This window comes from Elephas maximus, chromosome 16, assembly GCF_024166365.1.
Source record: "Elephas maximus indicus isolate mEleMax1 chromosome 16, mEleMax1 primary haplotype, whole genome shotgun sequence".
In the NCBI taxonomy this organism is placed as follows: Eukaryota; Metazoa; Chordata; class Mammalia; order Proboscidea; family Elephantidae; genus Elephas; species Elephas maximus.
The window spans coordinates 47,803,650-47,825,254 of NC_064834.1; the positions used below are offsets into that span (position 1 = coordinate 47,803,650).

General features: G+C 41.0%; 1 protein-coding gene and 1 long non-coding RNA gene across 9 annotated transcripts in view; one reads left to right on the top strand and one right to left on the bottom strand.

Moving 5' to 3' along the window:
* Window positions 1-1,265: 1,265 nt before the first annotated feature.
* Window positions 1,266-21,429, top strand: CCNJ (cyclin J). 7 transcript variants are annotated; one of them, XM_049855354.1, is made up of 6 exons: window positions 1,266-1,330; window positions 2,475-2,584; window positions 9,595-9,805; window positions 17,719-18,018; window positions 18,103-18,262; window positions 18,864-21,429. In XM_049855354.1, the coding sequence occupies exons 2-6, from the start codon at window positions 2,516-2,518 to the stop codon at window positions 19,273-19,275; spliced, it is 1,152 nt and encodes a 383-aa protein (XP_049711311.1). In that variant the 5' UTR covers window positions 1,266-1,330; window positions 2,475-2,515; the 3' UTR covers window positions 19,276-21,429. The 7 variants fall into 7 exon arrangements, with proteins under 7 accessions (XP_049711311.1, XP_049711310.1, XP_049711309.1 ...); XM_049855353.1 differs by lacking the exon at window positions 1,266-1,330 and adding an exon at window positions 1,616-2,200; XM_049855352.1 differs by lacking the exon at window positions 1,266-1,330 and adding an exon at window positions 1,616-1,794.
* The window catches only part of LOC126059584 (uncharacterized), a 35,447-nt gene continuing 25,750 nt past the window's right edge, over window positions 11,909-21,605 (bottom strand). For both annotated transcript variants that reach the window (XR_007513456.1, XR_007513455.1), the window contains exon 3: window positions 11,909-14,695. This is a non-coding gene — a long non-coding RNA (uncharacterized LOC126059584). The remainder of the gene's footprint in view (window positions 14,696-21,605) is intronic.

The following is a 21,605-nucleotide window of genomic DNA, read 5'->3' on the forward strand; positions in this document are numbered from 1 at the left end:
TACTTAAGGTGTATACTGTAGGTAAATATATATATCTGTCATTGGCGTTCTAGTGTGTTCTACAGGGTTGCTATGAGTCGGAATCGACTCGATGGCACTGGGTTTGGTTTTTTTCTTTTTTTGGTCATTGGAGTTTTCCCATCATAAGAGGCAAATCCAAAACGTAATGAGAATGATTTCAGAGTAATCTCCCAGTGAATAAAGTCTTCAAAGTAGAAACCGTGAGAGACAACCCACTTACTACACTGATGATGAGAGTCTGTGCTCCATTTTCCTGAAAAGGGTTCTTAAATAGGCCTTGGACATTTAAGTTACTGGGAAGCTAAGTTATTGTCATAAAGTTGCATAGTGCACATGAATGGGAACCAGAGGATGTAGGTACTATTTAAATGTTATTATAAATGGTACTGAACTTTTAGCCTGATGTGTCCATCTCCTCCCTAGGGTACTCTTGCAACTGAGGGTCTTCCCCCAGGTTCGCTTTTCCCTGGACAATGCTGGGCTACACTGGACTCCACCAACTTCTGCCTCTGAGTGCCCCTTTCCCTGTCATTTAGATCCCGTAGCCCTGTACTCAGAGGCATAAGCATCGTCTACAGATGAAGTAAGGAGACTTGGTGGCACAGTGGTTAAGCGCTAGGCTGCTATCCAAAAGGTCAATGGTTCAATCCCACCAGCCGCTGGCTGGAAAAAAGATGTAGCAGTTTGCTTCCCGCGAAGATTTACAGCCTTGGGAACCCTATGGGGCAGGTACATGCTGCCCTACAAAGTGGCCGTGAGTCGGAATCGACTCCATGGCAATGGGTTGGGTTGGGTTTGGAATCTTTAGGGAAGCAAATCGTCAAGCCTTTACTTTCCAGCTGCGTTGGGTGCGTTTCAGCCGCCAATCTTTAGGTTAGCAGCAGGATCACAAACCACTTGTGCCACCCAGGGACCTCTGATTTACTACCACAGATGGTTAATTACATCCACTGTGGATTTTTCTGGCTAGATTACTAAAAGTACCTTAATTCCCTTCATTCAGAGCTTTTAGAGATCGCTAAAGCAAAGAAAATAAGGAGGGGGGAGAGATTAATTGGGTTTCTAGAAGGAGGCGTGGGTTTTGAAGTAGAATTGCTAGAAAACGCTCTTTAGGGGCTGCAGAGCTGGATAGGGCCAAAGCACATGTGGAGGAACTGACAATTCCACGGAGCAGCCCAAGGGTGTATGGGACTGTTGCAATGCGAGATAAGGCAGATTAGATTCGTGCTGTGAAGGGTTTTAAACGTCAAGCCGAGGCGCTTGAATTTTCTTCCGCGGGCATCGGGGAGCCATCGAAGGTTTTCAGCAGGTGAGTGGCATGACCGGATTGGCCACCGGAATGATTAACGTTATAATTTCTTCAGGACTCTTCAGATAGCAGCCCGCCCTCCGACCGGCCTCGTGGTAGGTGATGCCCGGGCTCTCGCGCAACGCGAAGCGCTGGCTGGCCCGGAGATGCGGCCCGGGACCAGGCTGAGGCCGCTGAGCCGCCGCCGGGCGCTGCACCTGGACCGAGCCCGACTGCCGATTGGTCGGCTCAGGGTGACCCCGCTGTATCGCGAGACGAGATTGGCAGCGGCCGGGCCGCATGTGCCCCCGCGCTGGCTTTGTACGCGGAGCCGCCTGCCGGTCTTTTAACAATGGGCGGCTCGAGCGCCCGGTCTCTGGGCCCAAGCTGAGGCCGGCTCTTCGCGGCCGACTGTCCGCAGCATGCGCGGGGCCGGCGCTCCCGGCACGCCGGCGGGGCTGGGGCTGTGAGGGCCGCGGTTCCGGGTAAGGGAGGCCGCCGTGAGAACGGGCAGCCGGGCAGGCCGGGGCTGGGCGCGGGTACCGCACCCGCTCGGGGCGAGGCGCGGAGCCTGGCTGGCCCGGCCTTTTGTTCGCCTCTCTCGGGCAGCGCGAGTCCGTGCTTTCCTCTGGACGAGGAGGTGGCGGTCTCGGTGTGCGCTGGGCCCAACCGGGCCACGAGGAGGCTCCCGGGTGGAGCCGGCGCCTGGCCGTCTGCCGCGGGGATCCGGAGCCAGGCGACGTTCGCCGCCGGTTTTCTAAGTGGGGGCTTTTCATCTCAGAGGGGCTGTGACTAGTGTCAAGTCTCCCCCATTCCTCTGGGCCGACGAGGGAGTTCGAACCTAGAACGCAGGATGCCCGAAGCCTTCCAGCTTTCCGAGCATGCACCCAGGTCCGCGCCTTGGGAACTCGGAGCGAGGTGGCCCCCTTTGGCGCAGCACCCCATTCGGTAGTTCTCAAAATAAACCCGCTTCTCGTAAGGGGGTGGATCAGGCCTTACGTGTGGCGTTAGGGAATTGGTTTGCATTGGTGCTGGTCTTCCGACGACCCTGGTGAGGATGAACAAACAGCCCCCAGGGTGGCCTGAAGTCACACCCCTCGGGGAGGGGGCCCGGAGGTCGCGGTGGTAGGAGCTGGCAATGACCTCGTCTGGGTGTGCCTTCCAGACTGAAACAGTCGCGTCTGCTTCGGCGTGCCGCCCGGGCCCATGGAGCTGGAGAGGCAGTGGTGGCGAGGACAGCTGGCCGCCGATATTCATCAAGCGCTTCGGTACAAGGTAACCCCGATGCCCGACCTTTCTATTGGGTGTCTTGTGGCCGTTATTACGAATCCCGGCTGCCTGGGAAGCCAGATCAGGTTCTTTACCCACTAGCTCCCAGGCCAGAAAAAGCGAGTTTATTTGCTCAAGGTTAATTAACTTCTGGGTTTCTTTCCTGGGATTTATCAGAAGAACCTGCAACTAAAACGAGATGGGTGGTGGAGCATGGTAGTTGGCGGAGGGAAGGTGGGATGAGACATTATGGTGTTTCTAGGTGGAACATGGATTTGATCTTGTATTAAAAAAAATATAAGCAAGATGGCTTTTTATTGGGCAGAGCAGCTCTCCTTTTACTTTTGTTGCTGTTACAGGCAGCTAAGTCGTATTTGTACAAAATAAATTCCCCAGCCTTCCCACTAACTTGCTGTGAGTCTTAGGGCATGTTACTTAATTTTCTGTTTCCCAATTTCCACATTTGTAAAATGAGGGCTAATGATAAGAATAGAACAGACTTTATCGGGGCAATTGTGAGGAGTAAATGAGTTGGTATCATACTTGTAAAGTCCTTAAAACAGTGCTTGGTATATAGGAAGCACTAAGAAAGTGGTAACTGTAATTATTCCATAGCCCTGCTCCCCAGGATTTGGGGCTGTTCAAAAAAGGCCTTAAGGTGGAAGAAGCATTAGCTTTATTAATTAATTAGCTTTAATTCCTAATTACATAAAACCCTTGCAATCAAGTCAATTCCGACTCATAGCAACCCTATACGACAGTAGAACTGCCCCATAGGGTTTCCAAGGAGCGGCTGGTGGATTCAGACTGCCGACCTTTTTGGTTAGCAGCCCTAGCTCTTAACCACTGCGTCACCAGGGCTCCAGCATACTTCAGGTATTGGGGAAAAAGATTACGCTTTTCTTACACAACTGAAGTCAGTGTAGTGTTGTGCATAAGTAACAGTTTTACTCTGTATGTTACATGACAGCTTGATGGGTCAGTGCTGCCTCTGATAACCAGAAGTGAGACCAAATCCAAAATGATCTGTCTTGACTCGGAACCCTGGATAGAAAGAGCCATTCCTTAAGTGCAGAAGATGAGAAAGAAGCGAAACAGCTGACTCTTTTTATAAGAGGATGCTGATTCTTGGAGTTGAGAGATCCTGTGATGATAATGAACTTGTATCTTGAGTATCTGACCAGGTTAAGTAGATTGGAAAACCAGATTCTGACTTATTACAATTGTACCCTTTTCTAAAGCTTCAGATTTCTAAAAGCTACTTATCTATTCTGACACTCTATCTCTTAGACACATCTTAGCCCCTTAGAGATTGTGTCATATAAAAGTCACAACTGTGGATTGGCTGCTGGAATGTTAGGAATAGAATTGCAGGTTTTCCACTTTGAAAACTGTCCAGGATACACTTTTAATGCTTTTTGCAGGTGTCATCTTTCAATTTGAAATGTTCTTCTTTTCTAAGTTATCAGCTCTTTATCCCTCTGGTATGTGGTACAACTATTTGATACGAATGATATATTTTTTTAAATTTTTATTGTGCTTTAAGTGAAAGTTTACAAATCAAGTCAGACTCTCATACAAAAATTTATAAACATATACTATATACTCTTAATTGCTCTCCCCCAGTGAGACAGCACACTCCTTCCCTCCTCTCCCTCTTTTTGTGTCCATTCGGCCAGCTTCTGGCCCCCTCTTCCCTCTCATCTCCCCTTCAGACAGGAGATCCCAGCATAGTCTCTTGTGTCTACTTGATCCAAGAAGCTCATTCTTCCCCAGTATCATTGTCTATCCCACAGCCCAGTCCAATCCCTGTCTGAAGAGTTGGCTTTGGGAATGGTTCCTGTCTTGGACTAACAGAAGGTCTGGGGACCATGACGTCCAGGCTGCTTCTAGTCTCAGACCATTAAGTCTGGTCTTTTTATGAGAATCTGGGGTCTGCATCCCGCTGCTCTCCTGCTCCCTCAGGGGTTCTGTGTTGTGTCCCTGTCAGGGCAGTCATCGGTTGTAGCCAGGCACCATCTACTTCTTCTGGTCTCAGGCTGATGTAGTCTCTGCTTTATGTGCCCTTTCTGCCTCTTGGGCTCATAATTACCTGTGTCTTTTGTGTTCTTCATTCTCCTTTGGTCCAGGTGGGTTGAGACCAATTGATGCATCTTAGATGGCTGCTTGCTAGTGTTTAAGACCCTAGATGCCATCTTCCAAAGTGGGATGCAGAATGTTTTCTTAATAGATTTTATTATGCCAATTGACTTAGATATCCCCTGAAACCATGGTCCCCAAACCCTTGCCCCTGTTATGCTGGCCTTTGAAGTGTTCAGTTTATTAAGGAAACTGCTTTTGGTTTAGTCCAATTGTTCTGACCTCTCCTGTATTGTGTGTTGTCTTTCCCTTCACCTAAAATAGTTCTTATCTACTATGTCATTAGTGAAAACCCTCTCTCTCTCTCTCCCTCCCTCCCCCTTCTTGTAACCGTCAAAGAATATTATCTTCTCTGTTTAAACTACTTCTCCAGTTCTTATAATCTGATCTTATACAATATTTGTCCTTTTGCAACTGACTAATTTCACTCAGCATAACGCCTTCCGGATTCCTCCATGTTATGAAATGTTTCACGGATTCATCATCGTTCTTTATCGATGAGTAATATTCCATTGTGTGAACATACCATAATTTATCCATTCATCCATTGATGGGCACCTTGGTTGCTTCCATCTTTTTGCTATTGTAAACAGTGCTGCAATGAACACGGTATGCATATATCTGTTCGTGTAAAGGCTCTTATTTCTCTGGGATATATTCCAAGGAGTGGGATCGCTGGATCGTACGGTAGTTTTATTTCTAGTTTTTAAAGGAAGCGCCAAATTGATTTCCTAAGTGGCTATACCATTTTACATTCCCACCAGCAGTGTATAAGTGTTCCTGTCTCTCTACAACCTCTCCAACATTTATTATCTTGTGTTTTTTGGATTAATGCCAGCCTTGTTGGAGTGAGATGGAATCTCATTGTAGTTTTAATTTGCACTTCTCTAACGGCTAATGGGAAACCCTGGTGGCATGGTGGTTAAGTGCTACAGCTGCTAACCAAGAGGTCGGCAGTTCAGATCCAGCAGGCGCTCCTTGGAAACTCTGTGGGGTAGTAGTTCTGCGCTGTCCTATACAGTCGCAATGAGTCAGAATTGACTCGACGGCAGTGGGTTAATGGCTAATGATTGTGAGAATTTCCTCATGTATGTGTTAGCTACCTCAGTGACTTCTTTAGTGAAATGTCTGTTGATATCCTTTGCCCATTTTTTAATTGGGTTATTTGTCTTTTTGTGGTTGAGGTGATACATACGTTTCTTAATTGACATGAAACTTAAAAGATTTTTCTTGATGGATTTCATGATTTTTGATTCTTAAGTTTTATGTGTAGAAATTTTAATTCTGAGTGATTATCTGAATCAGTTTTGTCAGTTGAGTTTGGGGGTAGATGTTTTTTTTTTTCACTCAGCAGATTTGTTGAATGAATGCTTTTATGTATTAGGCTCTGTAGGATCCGAGGAATAAGACAGTCCTACACTCAAGTTGCTTATGAAGTATCAGAGGACAAGATAGCACAGAGTCTGAAGGAATGCCACTAAAAATTGTCCTGGGCCACCTGTAGCATACTGCCTTAGTTTGTCTTTGTTTTATCTCTAAGCACTGTACAGGCCACGTTTCTTACGCTTTGACATGTTGGCCACACTTCATAAAGAGTTTATGTTAATCAGTAAAACTTGAGCCTGTAGAACTAGAGAGACCATTGTTTGCAGTACACCTAAGTCAAGGAGAGTAAAGGCTCTTCAGCCAGGTGATTTAGTTGGATAGTGAGCTGCTTGTTTATTTAGTCAACACACTTGAGTGTCTGCTGTGTACGAAGTGCTATGCCAGGTGTTAAGTGCATTAGCAGTGAATGAGACAGACATGAATCAGAGCATATGAATTTTGGTCTTCCTCTGGGCAGTTGCCATTTGGATACTGTAGAAGGTGTTCTGTGTTTAGACCCAGTGTTTGTAGGGAGATAATTGGTGTGACCAGCATTGTATCTACTAGGGAAGTATAAAAATTACAATGAATAGAAATACTCCTCAACCCAAAATGCTAACTATATTGTTTTTGTAAAATATAATTACCAAACCAAACAAATCTACACAGTAGCTGTACCCTTATACCATTATTTCCTCTTCTTATCCTTTATCATTTTGTAGGATGCTGGAGGGAAGTATTTGGAGAGCCTTTATGACAGACGAGAATAATTCTAGCTTTGTGAGAAACATTGAGAAAATACCCACAGAGTTATGCTTATGAATATTCCTTGCATGCCTTTATTTCCATCCTGTCTGGACATTAACCCATTCTGGGAAAGGGATGATATTTGGGGTAGTGACCTGAGAAGTACTTGACACAAGATGAAGGTGACGTTCAGGCCTCTCTGTGTTTTGGTCCTGTGGAATCCTGAGAAGCAGATGGGAAAAAGTGTCAATTCTAGGGATCAGGAATAGACAGCAGAAGAAACTTGTAAACTAAGTGAAGAATAGGTCATTTTCTCATGCTCTTATAACTTCAGTATCTGAACAAAGATAACTGAATCTGATAGCCAGGTGGTAAGTACTTGGTCAGATTGACAATTACTACAACCTTTTGCAGAGTGATTGGAAACCCTGGTGGCATAGTGGTTAAGTGCAACGGCTGCTAACCAAAAGGTGGGCAGTTCAAATCCACCAGGCGCTCCTTGGAAGCTCTATGGGCCAGTCCTACTTTGTCCTATAGGGTCGCTATGAGTCAGAATCAACTTGATGGCAGTGGGTTTGGTTTTTTTTTTTTGCAGAGCAATTAGGTAATATAGACACTTTACCATTTAAAAAGATAAAAAGAGAATGCATTGGACACACTGTTAAAAATCCCGTGATGGCCCTTGAGGTTCCTGCCTTTATTTTTGCATTTCTTCATTTAGTAAAGTTAACATATTTTAAAATAAAGTCCACTAGTGTTGCAGTTATGTTTCCAATGAGCCTTTAAGACCTTCAGGCTTCTCATCCAGAAAGCCTGCTGTGGCTTTTTTTTCGCTTAACACTCTAACCCCCTGAGCTGGGTTAGATTTCCCTCCTCAGTGTTCCCACAATACCCTGTGATTACTACACTAATATTCTAATAATCTCAGTACTTTGGTCCATCTGCCAGAGAGAGGACTGAGACCAGAAACTGTTTTTACGGCTTTTATCCCTAGAGTTAGCACAATGCCTTCTACGTGGTAGCTGCTCAGTAAATCACTTGATGACAGTGGAGAAAAGTGAAGTTTGGAGTTGCAGCTTATCAACACCGCGGCAAAGGAGAGAAGAAAAATCCCAGGGCTACGTATGAGAAATCAGCATGTTCCCCATGTTTGGAGAAATTTATACATTTTTTTCTCTTATCTTCAAAGAGCCTTCTAGTGTTTCACCTCCAAGTGAGATGCTGGCTGTTACAATTGAGATCTTTTTACTTCCTTCTTTTACTCCATTTCCATCGTCAAAGAAGCATTCATCTGTTGTTATTTCTCCCAGGGTTACTTTTTTTGGCATCTGTTGAGATGATTGTGCATATCTATGCATAAATTATTGTGACTTATATTAATAGATTTTCAAATATCAAACCATCCTTACCAAAAAAAAAAGGCTGTTTTATTTTTTCAAACAGAGGTTCAAGTTTAAAATTAAGTCCACTGAAAGGATGTATTAACAAGTGAAAACTACCGTCACTTCATAAAATTGTTGTATCCTATTAAAAAAAATCCTTGCATTCCTAGGATTTAACAACAGTTGATGATGATATATTCTTTGGATACATTACTAAACTACATTAGCTGATATTTTATGTAAAGTTTTGGAGTTTTACATCTTAGTATTAAGCTAGATTAATATGTAACTTCCTTTTTTTGTGATACCTGTTGGGTCTATTATTAGTATATTATACTGCTCTCAAAAAATGAATTTGGAAGTTTTCCATCTCCGTGCTCTGAAAATTTTTTTATAGTAGACAAATTTTCTACTTTTTAAAAAAGTAACCTAATGTAGCTCAAAAATTGAAAAATTATGGGAAAAATTTTAGGTGTATGAAAGGATGATGGCAAAGGAAAGATCATAAAACTTCTGAAAGGGAGAGATGGTTAGAAGATATTAATGGATGAGTACTGGTCTCCGACCTTCCTCATCCTTGCAAGTATAATGTAGTATGCAGTATACCAGGAGCATAGCCACTTATCTCTTACCTTCTAACCAAAAGCTTTGTGCTTCCTAGAGGACATGCGTGATGTGTAGTGTGGTATGGTTGGTGTTTTGGTAAGGACATTTTCTGAAAACACCTAGTAGGGAAAACAATTCCCTTATTAAAAATTTTGCTAGAAAGCATCCATCTATGCCATAGACCAAGAAATATCTACACTTGGTCTTAGGAACCATTTGCAAAGCCAACTCTTCAGACAGGAATTGGACTGGTCTATGGGATAGACAATGATACTGGTGAAGAATGAGCTTTTGGATCGAGTAGACACATAAGACTATGTTGGCATCTCCTGTCTGAAGGGGAGATGAGAGGGTAGAGGGGGTCAGAAACTGGCCGAATGGACACGAAAAGAGAGAGTGGAAGGAAGGACTGTGCTCTTTCATTAGGGGGAGAGCAATTAGGAGTATTTAGCAAGGCGTATATAAATTTTTGTATGAGAGTCTGACTTGATTTGTAAACTTTCACTTAAAGCATGATAAAAATTTTAGAAAACCTATATTTGGTCTTGTCAGAGGTGGTAAAGAATAAGGAGAAAAGTTAGGTTTTAAAATTAAATGCCATTAATTATCCTTCCACTCAACTTTTAAAAGTGATCCGCTCAACTTTAAAACACATCAGAAAAGTGTTTTAGGCATACGTAGCAGCACGGATATCCTGGAAAAACTGTGTTAAGTCTTTGCATTGTAGTTTTACTTCTACAGATTATGTCAGACTAAACGTTGTTTCTCTTGACCTAGGAGCTGAAGTTGCCCTCCTACAAAGGCCAGTCCCCTCAGCTAAGTCTTAGACGGTATTTTGCTGACCTGATAGCCATTGTGAGCAATCGCTTCACTCTCTGCCCTTCAGCCCGCCATCTTGCTGTCTATTTGCTAGACCTGTTTATGGATCGCTATGACATCTCTATCCAGCAGCTGCATTTAGTTGCGCTTTCCTGTTTGCTTCTAGCAAGTAAGTATGAATCTGATCTACGCTGAGTGGGAATTTTCATTGTTTGTAATAAAATAAGTTTATGTAGAACTTAGTAAAATATCACCAAATCCCGTTCATTCCAGTTCACTAGTATCAGAAGCTTATGTTGAAAGCTTTTCTCGTCACAGTAATTCTTAACTAGCCATTAAAAAGTATCTCTGGACTCTTAAAAACATATGTGCCTAAGCCCTACATCCTGAAGATTCTGATACAAATATCTACGCCCACCCTAGATCAGCTGAATCAGAATCTACATCATGGGGCACGGATATTTTTTTAAGTTTTAAAAAGTTCCAAAGGTGATTCTGATGTACCTTTCCAGTTGAGAACCATTGTCTGAAAGCAGTGGTTCTTAGACAGGGGCAGTTTTTGGAGATATTTTGGTTGTCACAATCTAGGGGGATGCTACTGGCATCTAGTGGGTAGAAGCCAGGGATGTTACTAAGCATCCTACAATGCACAGGACAATAAAGAATTATCTGGTGGCCCAAAATGTCAATGGAGTTAAGGTTGAGAAACTCCATCTTAAAGATACCGTACTTTTTTATTGTTAGAATACTTCCAGCATAGTGAGTTGGTATAATGAACTGAAAGTTCATGTGCAACTGCTACAGATGTGAAAACCTTGGCCTCTGTATTAGACACAACTATGTAGTAGGCAGAAAGATAGAATCTGATATAACCATACTTCTTATCCAATACCGAATATATTGTCAAACCTTTTGGTGCCTTTTTCTTAACATCTACATGTAACTCATTTCATTGCTTATTAGCACCCTCACTAAAGAGATAGGGTGAGAAAAGGAATAGAAATTGAGTTTTTCTTCTTTTGGTAATGTGAAAGGATTGTATCTGATATTGAAATGGAATCGATTATGTAATTTTTATATTACAATAGAAATTTAAGCCCCACTTCAGAGACGTATGTAGATATATCCACTGCCTTCACCTTTGACTCTCAGTTGAGGTAAGCATTTGGGATCCATTGTGGCTACTGTCTAAGGAACATTCCCCCTACACTCTGCCACCAGAGTTCTTTCTAAAACACCATTGTGCTTTGGCTGCCAACAAACCTAAAGCCAAATGCCGTCCTGTGTGGTACCATTTCTGGCACTCTCTTCTCAGGCTTTATTTTCCTATCCTTCCTTTGATCTGATGACCTCAACTACTTATTTTTTTCTTTTGAATGTTTCTTTGTAAGTTCCTCCAAATCCTTTGTGAAACCAGCTGAGTATAAATAAGATGCAATCCCAGAGATAACTTCTCACCATCTATGGGTTAAGGTGTAAAGTCCTTACTGTAGCATTTAGAACCTTTCATCTGGACCCCACCACCTTTCCAGTCTCATCTTCCAACTCTTATCACCATAGCCTGGAGCTGAATTCTTACCAAAACATATCTGTTTCCTGAATATGTATATTTCCTCTTTAATCTGCTGTCCTCTCAGATCCAGACACGTCACCCACCTTCTTCTCTTCCACCCCAGAAGCCAGAGAGGTAATGCTTCTACATTTATTTTAACCTTTAATTAAGGTTTCATCCTCATAAGTGTTTACATATTACCATACTGTATGTGTTTCTGATTGTGAAGCCCTTTGTGGTTTAACAGTTTGCATAGGATAGAAAAAACGTGACAGGTCACATGTGTGAGAGCCTACAGTGGAGTGGTTTTTGTTATCCTATAGAATGTTAGTTTACTCTTGGATCAGTTTGTAGAACTGGAAGTCAAACATGCAAGTAAGGTTATTTTAAAATCTTGGGATGAGAACGTCATTAACAGGATAACCTTTTGCCTTCTGTGGACATCACTGTCATTTTGCCACTACCAAGCCCCACCTACTCTATGCCTACGATTCTAAAGATTAGTGGAAAGGCTCATCTTGGTTGCTAGAAGTAATGAATGATCATAGTTCATAGACTGACTTATATTTGTGACTAAAGTTTACTTACTACCGACTTACTAAAAGAGTTAAGGGTTACTAAACTAGATATTCATAAATTACATGTTACTACAAGTTCTATTTCAGGTTCACTTAGGACTCTAGTTGAATAATCTGATGAGAATTCTACCATGCAGTGGTTGGCATTGATACCAAATTCTTGTAATTTCCACAGTTAGGTAGAAATGTACTTTGTATACCATCTTAGGTTAGTTAGAATGGAATTTTTAATTGCTCTTCTTTTTAAATTACATAGTTCATAGTTTGTCTGTCATGATCAGTTATTTTGTTGGTTAAATCTATCTAACGTGTAGCTATTACAGTGGTATATTTGGCTCATTTCCAGTAACTAGGCCTTAGGATCTGTATTTGGTGTGGTTGAGATATGAATTGTTTATTACCTAATTACTGAGAGAGGCAGATACTTCCTCCCTTGTTCTATTAACACCCCTGACCTCCCTCTCCCCAAGAAAGAAGAACTGCGTTTATCATCGTTTGTTTTCCACTGGAGAGTGAGAATTGTTGGGATAAGTAGTCTTCAGGGTCTCAGTCCTGTCCAGGTACGCAGAGGTCAAAAGAGTTCAAGCTATCAGCTAGAGGTCTTAGCCATCTAGTGCTGCTGTAACAGAAATACCACAAGTGGATGGCTTTAACAAAGAAAAATTTATTTCTTCACAGTAAAGTAGTCCAAATTCAGGGTATTGGCTCCAAGGGAAGGCTTTTTCTCTCTGTCGGTCTTCTCATCAATCTTCGCATGACTAGAAGCTTCTTTGCCCAGGAACCCCAGGTCCAAAGAACATGCTCTGCTCCCGGCACTGCTTTCTTGGTGGTATGAGGCCCCCTCTTTTCTGCTCACTTCCCTTTCCTTTTTCTCTCTTGAGACATAAAAGGTGGTATAGGCCACACCCCGGGGAAACTCCCTTTACGTTGGATCAGGGGTTACAATCCCACCCTAATCCTCTTTAATAGAAAATTACAATCACAAAATGGAGGACAACCACATAACATTGGGAATCGTGGCTCAGCCAAACTGAGCCATGATTTTGGGGGGGACATAATTCAATGCATGACATAGGGACAGGAATCTTAAGAGCCTGGCCCTTCAGTAGCCAGCAGCAATCTCTCCTCTTCCCAGTCTGTAACTGTATAACAGAAGTGATTATTATTAGTTGTTGTTTTTTTTTTTTTAATCAAGTCACTTCTGACTCATGGTGACCTTATGTATAAAAGAATAGAACTTTGCCCAGTCTGCCATCTTCATGATCATTGGTATTGTTGGGGCTGTTGTGTCAGTCTATCTCATTGAGGGTTTTCCTCATTTTTGCTGACCTCTATTTTACCAACCATGATATCCTTTTCTAGCGATTGGTCTTTCCTGATGACATGTCCAAAGTAAATGAGCCAAAGTTTTGCCATCCTCACTTCTGAGGAGCTTTCTGGTTGTATGTCTTCTAAGACTGATTTGTTTGTTCATTTGGCAGTCCACAATATATTCAGTACTCTTACAATGCTGATAAGCAGCTTTCAGTATCTGATGTCTCTTTTAACTTTTTGGAGTTTATCCCGGTGTTTCTTACATTCATATACTCTTATCTTACCTTTGGATACCAACTTAGGACTGTAGCTCTCCAGTTGGTTATAATAAGGTTTATTCAAATAGTGTTTATCTCCTCACAGAATGATTGAGCTCTGTGTGTCTCCTTCCCCCAGCTACTCCCTTCTTTGGGATGGGTAGCCTTTTTTTAGAAGTGAAGAGAAGTGTATAGCTGACAGGAGTGGGTGACAGTTGGATTCCAGTTAGGGAATAGGTTGGGAGGCTGTATGTAGTTTAGCCAAAGATGGAGCATAGCTTGTAAGTTCAGGTGCTAATGCATATGCAGCTGCCTAGTTGTCTGTACTATTAGAAGTAGGAAGAAAAGGGCCTAATACATTATTTCTGATTGGAGAGTGGTGTATGGTATTTAAGGGCACGGACTGTAGTGATGGACTTCCTGGGCTTGAATTTCTTACTGGCAATAGAATGTTGAGTCTCAGGTTACTTCTCTATAATAAAATGTAAATAAACTTACAGAGTCGTTGCGAGGATCAAGTGGGGGTAATACGTTTAAAAGCACATAGCAATTTGAAATATAAATACGGTTGGCGTTGTAATAGTTAATTTCCCTCTATAAACTGCTCTGTTATCTTTACCCTTACCCCCTCTGTCTAAAGATTCTGGATCATTTTAGAATGGGCCCTGCTTTGTCCTGGGAAATTGTCAAATTTCAACTCCTCCACATGCATACTCCAGCTCTGCTGGGCTTCTGAGATCAGCATGGAACTTGTGGAGACCATAGAAGCCGTCTTGGAGATGAGGCTTCTGATAATTTACTCAAGAATTTGTATTACTAAGAAATGATCTTAGAGTCAGGATGAAGCCAAAAGTAAGATTATAGGCTTGTAGTAGTAATAGCTTGTGACAAGTGCTTGTGTTGATTTGATTAACATCTCAATTTTTAATGAACTTAGAATCTTTTTTTTTTTTAATTGCCTCTTCCCTTTTTTTTTTACCCATTTTTCTGTTAGATTGATGGTCTTATAGATTTGTGAGGGTTCTTAGTATATATTAAGGATGACATTTTTCACCTGGTAACAGAAGGACAGAATTGGGTAGGCAGAGCTCAAAATGACATCTGATCCGTGCCTTACTCAGTGTTCATGTCTTCTCTACTACGTTTCTGCCATTCACTGCCAGCTTTGGAAATGTGCTGGTTTCCGTGGCTCATCTGCACATTTCCTATAAAGGAGAGAAGACTTGATGGTTGACTTCTGTGGCTTTAATTCTTAATTTTCTGGGAAGCAGACATGAATTTCCTGTTTGGGGCCTTTATCAATATAATCACATGGCTTCTGGTATTTCCTTTCAATTGCAGAAACTGATCTTTCTGACCTGTATGTGGTATTGAGAATAAGTAGGCTTAAAATACACACAGCATTCAGCACAACAAAAACTATAGATACAAATGTGGGTACTCATTGATGCTGTCACAGATTTCGAAATCGTTTAATGTGTCTGAGTATTTATATCACTATACAATGAAAAAAATTCCAAAAAAACTTAAACCTGAATTAAAATCCCAACTATGGTTATGTACACAGTGCATGGTTATTTTTAACTTTGCAAATGATGATGTAAAGCTTCTCATGCTTGAAATAGCTAAGTACTTTATAAATATAGAAGCCCCTTAGATGCCTAATGATACAGAAGTCTGACTATTCTGGTAGTTGTTGTCCCCATATAACCTTGTGCAATACTTTGGTCTAGCAGTATAGACTTGGGAATTCAAATATAAGTTTTCTTTTTGGTTTCCAATTTTTGACTTGACTCAACTTATTTGACCTTAAATGAATTAGCCAGCCTTACTACCTTGGATTTGTGAGCTGTGAAATTAGTTATATACAGTTTTATTTGCAATATTAAAAGTTTCAAGGAGATAATATGGAACATTCTTAATCTTTGAATTAAGCAGTGAACTATGGTGTATTAATTTCTTCAAAGAGACTTCAAGCAGGATATCAATAGAACACGTTAATTTTTATAATATTCCTTTGATGTATGTTGCCAGTATTGCTGCTGTTACACAAATGGCCGGGTACTTTGAAAGCCCTAATGATTCATCCAGAATGATTAAACTAAATTCCTGGGACATTCTCTTTCTGAAGAATTCATTTTGTTATACTGAGAACAGTGGTTTCATCTCCTGTATCTTTATGCAAAGATGATGCTGGATAATTATGTTATAAAAACTTTAGGGCTTTCAGATGTAAAAAGTGTATGCTACTGGCTGATTTGTGAAATTCATGTTATGTGTAATTTTAATTGGGAAGGGCTATATGGATCCTTGAAAAGTTTGAATTATGTAAGTTTTGGATCAGTTCCTACCTGTAGCAGTGTTTCCTTAAAAAAAAAAAAACTTAGAGCGGTTTAGATCCAAAGTTCAGAATCTCTCTGGAATGGGAAGAGCCATCATCCATCCTACTTCTTTGGGCTTAGACTCTTCTCAAGTCATGAGCTTAGAATCTCCTGGCATAGGAGACAAAACCTTCAACCCTAGTTTCCCTCCCTAAGCAGAGAACAAGGCAGTCAGCAGTGCCTTTTCCCTAGCTCCAAGGCAGGCCAAAGTGAATACACTCCCACTGGCTTTAGCACCGCTGCCTGCACCCTGAGCTGTACTGAGTGTTCCAGGTCAATACCATTTGTTGGAGCAGCTTCGATGTATAGTGCAAACCCATCCCTATGGAAGAGAAACCTCATGGAGAGACTCAATTTGGTTTTCCCTGCTTGAGCAGTCTTCCTGGCTCTTCCAAAATAGGCTTTTAAATAAGTAAAATGATAAGATTTCCAAGGAAACTAAAACATGTTGCCATTGAGTTGATTCCAACTTACAGTGACCCTATAGAACAAGGTAAACTGCCCTATAGGGTTTCTGAGGCTGTAAATGTTTACGGAAGCAGACTGCGGTATCTTTCTCCTGTGGAGCAGCTGGTAGGTTTGAACTGCTGACCTTTTGGTTAGCAGCTGAGCATTTAACCACTGTACCACCAGGGCTCCTAAGGAAACCAAATAGTTATCAAAATATTAAAACAAATTTTTGATATAGTAATATGTGCTGCTTTAGTAACATACTCTAACAATCATAATCTTGAATTATGATTATAAAAGATACTGTGAGAAATCTACAATTGTAATATGACATGACATATTATAAACCTTAATGTAAGATGGAACACAAAACTAGGAAGTAGATGGCCTTAGTTACAATTCCCTTCTACAGACCACTGTGAACAAAGACATAAAGAGACTTGAAGACAACTCCTTGGGTCTATTGCTGCATCTGGAAAAATCATAGTAGTACTTCCTAGTTCACAGTTTTTCTCCAGCCATAAGTTCTAGAAAACAATGCTTTATATATAGTAAAATGCTTGCTTGGAAATAAAAGCGTAAGATGGAATGTAAACTATAGAAAAAAGTATTCTGGGCCTGGTGAGGGAATTTTATTCCTTAGCTGTGCACAAATCCCTGTAAATAAGTATTTCCTGGAAAGAAGTAAATGCCTTCAAATAATGAAGTTCAGCCATCAGATCATCTCCACTACTCTTCTGCCTTGAGTAAGGAGATATAAAAACCAAAACAGTCAAACCCACTGCTGTCAATTCTGACTCATAGTGATCCTGTAGGACAGAGTAGAGCTGCCCCATAGTGTTTCCAAGGAGCTGCTGGTGGATTCAAACTGCTGACCTTTTGGTTAGTAGCCAAACACTTAACCACTGTATAGGGAAGATAAAAGAGGATATGAAGTATCCTCCCTTCTTTTTTTTTTTTTTTTAAGCAGACTTAACTAGATTTTTGCTCTGGATTCAGAAGAGGAGAGGTGGGTGTTTTGTGTGTGTTAGTCGCCCAGTTTTTTTTTTTTTTTTTTTCCTTCCCAAATCTATTCAGCTCTGGAATTGAGATTAAACTGAAAATATGCCAAGGTGAAACACTGGAAGCTTAACTATTTTTTATTTCAGATAAAGCAATGATGTTAAGTTTTTTAAACTAGCTTCTGTTTTTTAAATTTCTTCTATCACTACCACCAGGCCCCTAAAAAGAAATTTCCTGAAAAGATTCAGCTTGTGGGATTTGAGAGTATTATTTTTTCACTGGCGTAAATGACTGTTTCTATTCTACAATAGGACATAGATCAAACTGTTTACATGTTGCCAGCATATTTTGGGGAGTGAAAGGTGGTGGTGAAAACACGCAAATACGAGAACCCCAGAGAGTTCGGGCACAATGATACCTGCATCAGGCAGGGGAAAAGAAGGTCTTTGGATCTAAATCCTGCCAGTAAGACAGCAAATCCCATTTACCAGCTAGATCTAGAACAATCACTTGCCTAACATTTTCTCTTTTTCCCCTTTTCTTATAAGGCAAATTTGAAGAAAAAGAAGACAGTGTGCCTAAGCTGGAGCAGCTCAACAGCTTGGGTTGTATGACTAATATGAATCTAGTGTTAACAAAACAAAATTTGCTCCATATGGAGCTATTATTACTAGAAACCTTTCAGTGGAATCTCTGCCTTCCGACAGCTGCCCATTTCATTGAATATTATCTGTCCGAAGCAGTACATGAAACAGACCTTCATGATGGCTGGCCAATGATTTGCTTGGAAAAAACTAAACTCTACATGGCCAAATATGCAGATTACTTCCTGGAAGTATCTTTGCAAGGTGAGTTGTGGAAGCCAGTGAGTGATTTTTGAGCTCATGACTTGTGTATTCTGTTGCTTAAGTTCATTTTTGGTGTCTCCACAGATTATGCCTTTCTAAATTATGCACCTTCTTTAGTAGCTGCTGCATGTGTGGCTTCTTCAAGGATTATACTTCGTCTTTCTCCAACGTGGCCTACAAGACTGCATCGTCTTACCGCTTACTCCTGGGATTTCTTAGTTCAGTGCATTGAACGGCTGCTGATGTAAGCCTTTTTGTTCTTGTGTTTGCAGTTTCTCAATATTTTTCTTTGTATGTAAGTTTTCCTAAAAATAACTTCTCAAAGGCACAACTTTTGGTATACTTGCTCTGGCAGCCACTTACTGCTTTGAGTAAGCTGCTGTATGAGCAGCAGTCTGTAGAAAGGGAGCCCTTCTTAGCTGTTAGCTGGCTAGAGGTTGTCATTGCTAGTATGCCACTATTATGTGTCTTTAAGCCTATAACTCTGAGATCAGTCCAGGCAAATCTTGCCGCATTCCCCATTTCCATATCTTTGGATTCTTGGAGCCACCAGGATGTCACCAGAGTGGCAGCTGCACTTATTTGTTCTTGTGGCTGTATCTCCCAAGCTGGAAATAGCCCTCAAAGCTACCAGCAGCCAGTTCCCAAGGTTTGTACAAAAGGAATGTGCCTTAGAAGAATAAGAGTGAGATCTCACTGTGTTGAAATTATGGCACAGTGACTGCTCCCTAGACAGTGGTGACAGTGTGGAGTCAGCTGTTGAGGGTGTGGGAGTAGGGCACGACTTTCTTACAGATTCTTCTCAGGTAACATTATTAACAAATCCCTTTCTTTCTGTGTTGTAGCGCTCATGATAATGATGTGAAAGAAGCAAACAAACAGAGAGGGCAGGCAGGACCTCAGTCAGCACAATTAAGTGTGTTCCAGACAGCCTCCCAGCCCTCACGACCAGTTCATGTTCAGCAACCCCAGTATCTCCATCAGACACATGAGACTTCACTGCAGTATCGCCATCCTGTGTCAGAACAGCCAAGCTGTCAGCAGATTGTATCTACCACACACACCTCATCCTACACATTACAGACATGTCCTGCTGGCTTCCAAACTAGTGTTCAGGGCCTTGGGCACGTGCAGACTGGTGTTGGGATGTCACTAGCAATACCAGTAGAAGTTAAGCCCTGTCTGAACGTTTCTTATAATCGGAGTTATCAGATAAATGAACATTATCCTTGCATTACTCCATGCTTTGAAAGGTGACTATGTGTGAAGATGATACCCGACCCAGACTACTATGGACTTGATGCTCTGGGGCAAAATTTTTTTAAACTTCTTTTCAAAAGGAAGGGAGCGAAATGGCATCAGAACACTTAGATACCAGCTCCAGGAAGACTGCATATCCCTTTGAATGCACCATGAACACCTAGAGGACTCAGCAAACTCTGCAAACACTTTAATACTGTGTATATCAAATTTTGTTACAACAAAATCCCTGTATGACAAAGATTTTCAAGCCCTGGCTGATGGTCCAAATATTTCAAAAATATTCAATACAACAAAATTTGGACCAACCTCAATTCGCCATATTGAGATTTGACTTGTGGTGGTCTCTGGGCCTAATGTTGGCTTATATGTCAAAGACTAATGTTTATCTGTGGACTCGCCAAGCAGTCTTTTATGAAGGAAAGTTACAGTATTAATTTTTTAAGAAATTTTTTTTTCCTGCAGTTTTGAGTTATATTTTTTATTTTCGGATGAATTTTTGACCAAGTTTAAAATTGTGATTGCTATGCTACACCAATCTGCACAGTAAAAAAAGAAACTTTTAGATGATTCTATATCACTCCCTATCACAAACAGTATAGGTATTTGAATTCACGTATTAAAGTTAAGGGTGAAGTAGATCTCATATCTTAAAATCATGGTCATAATTTGTTCTTGTTTTTTCCCTAAATGATCAGCCTGAAATCTTTATATAAAAACACATTTAACTCAGGGAATTTATACTACTTGGAAACACTTAACTAATGCAACATGCTTTGGGAATGTTAAGAGTATGAACTACCTTTATAACGTGGGCTAAAATACTCATGCTAGGGTGTGTTTTCAGATGAGAACGTACATTGTGGCTCAGAAGGAAGTGGTGGTTCCTATGATTCACAATACATATATGGGCTTTGCATTGCTTAGTGCAATCAATGATCTATACCCAGATTTGATAGTACTCTTTAAAAAATGCTTTTTCTAAGGGAAGACATAACTATAAACTGACACTACTAGAAAAAAGTTCTGTAGGTTTATTTTGGAGTGGAGCGTGGCCGGGGTAGTTCTCAGGTTGTCCTAGAGCAGCACTTTGTTCTGTTTTGTGGAAGACAGGTTTTATGAGCAACCTTTGAATCCAGCTTGTTAGTCTAAGCAGGCAAAGGTACTAATTAGTAAATTTCAGTAGCCCATTTTGTTGGACTGGCCCCAGAACTGTCCTGGGACATTTCACTGTACTGATAATGAAACAGCAATAATAGTCATTACAGCAAGGACAATTTGGGAGTAAAGAGTTTGGGGGAATAAATTTAAAAAGTAAAAAAAAAATTATTGTAATAACTGATAAACTGTATACATTGTGGGAGAAGAGAGATTTGATAGAGGGAAGCTTTTTTAAAAGATAGCACTTGAATAGAAGGGAGTCTGCGTGGCAGATATGTGACTGCCACAATATGCATTGAAGACAAACTTATTATAAATAAGTTGTGGGTATGCAGCAGGAGTCTCAGTAATGAAGCCAGTGGCTTTTGTTGGGAAGGGAAGGGGCTCCACACAGCAACAGACAGATCCAGGGGGCTCTGGTGATGAACGTGGGTGAGTGCTTCTCCCAGCATGAATTCTTAGAGGAATGGCCTTTTCTTAAAATGAAGATTATTTTTATGTTTAGAGCACATAGGGTATGATGTGGATTTATTAGTCTGGTAGATTAAAAAAAAAAAAAAAACACTCAGGTAACAGAAACACTCATGGTAGTTTCCAAGCATGAAAGTTGTTTTCTGAAAGTATCATCACTTTCCCTCTTTACAGAAGGCTGCTAATTGGATTTTGGTAGTTCTAACCTTAAGAAAACCTCTATTATTTGGGGAGAAGTAGGTTCAAAAAATCTATCATTCACATTCAGAACTCAGCAACCTGGATCCAGTTTTCAGTATTTTAACTACCTCAATAATACTATGAATGTAAGATACTGGGATAGAGATCCCAACTTGAAACAACAACTGGTGCCTACAGTAATTTAATGTCTTGTCAAATGCTTTTATTGACTGGTTTAGATGTCATTCTTGTTATAGAAGAATATGCCTTTTAAAAAAAGCTTAACACTTTCCCAGTTTATATTTAAAGATTCTAAAGAACACTGGATTGATTTTTTTTTGGGGGGAGAGGGTGGGTAGAATAAAATAATTGGTTACTATTGCTGCATACCCGGGTGGGGTAGGGTGGGATGGCTGGAGAACCAGAAGTATTTTAAAAACATTAGGTTTCAATAAATACAACTCACAACTGCTAGCTTTTGGGGGTGGGTGGGTGGGAGAATTGTGTGGGTTTTG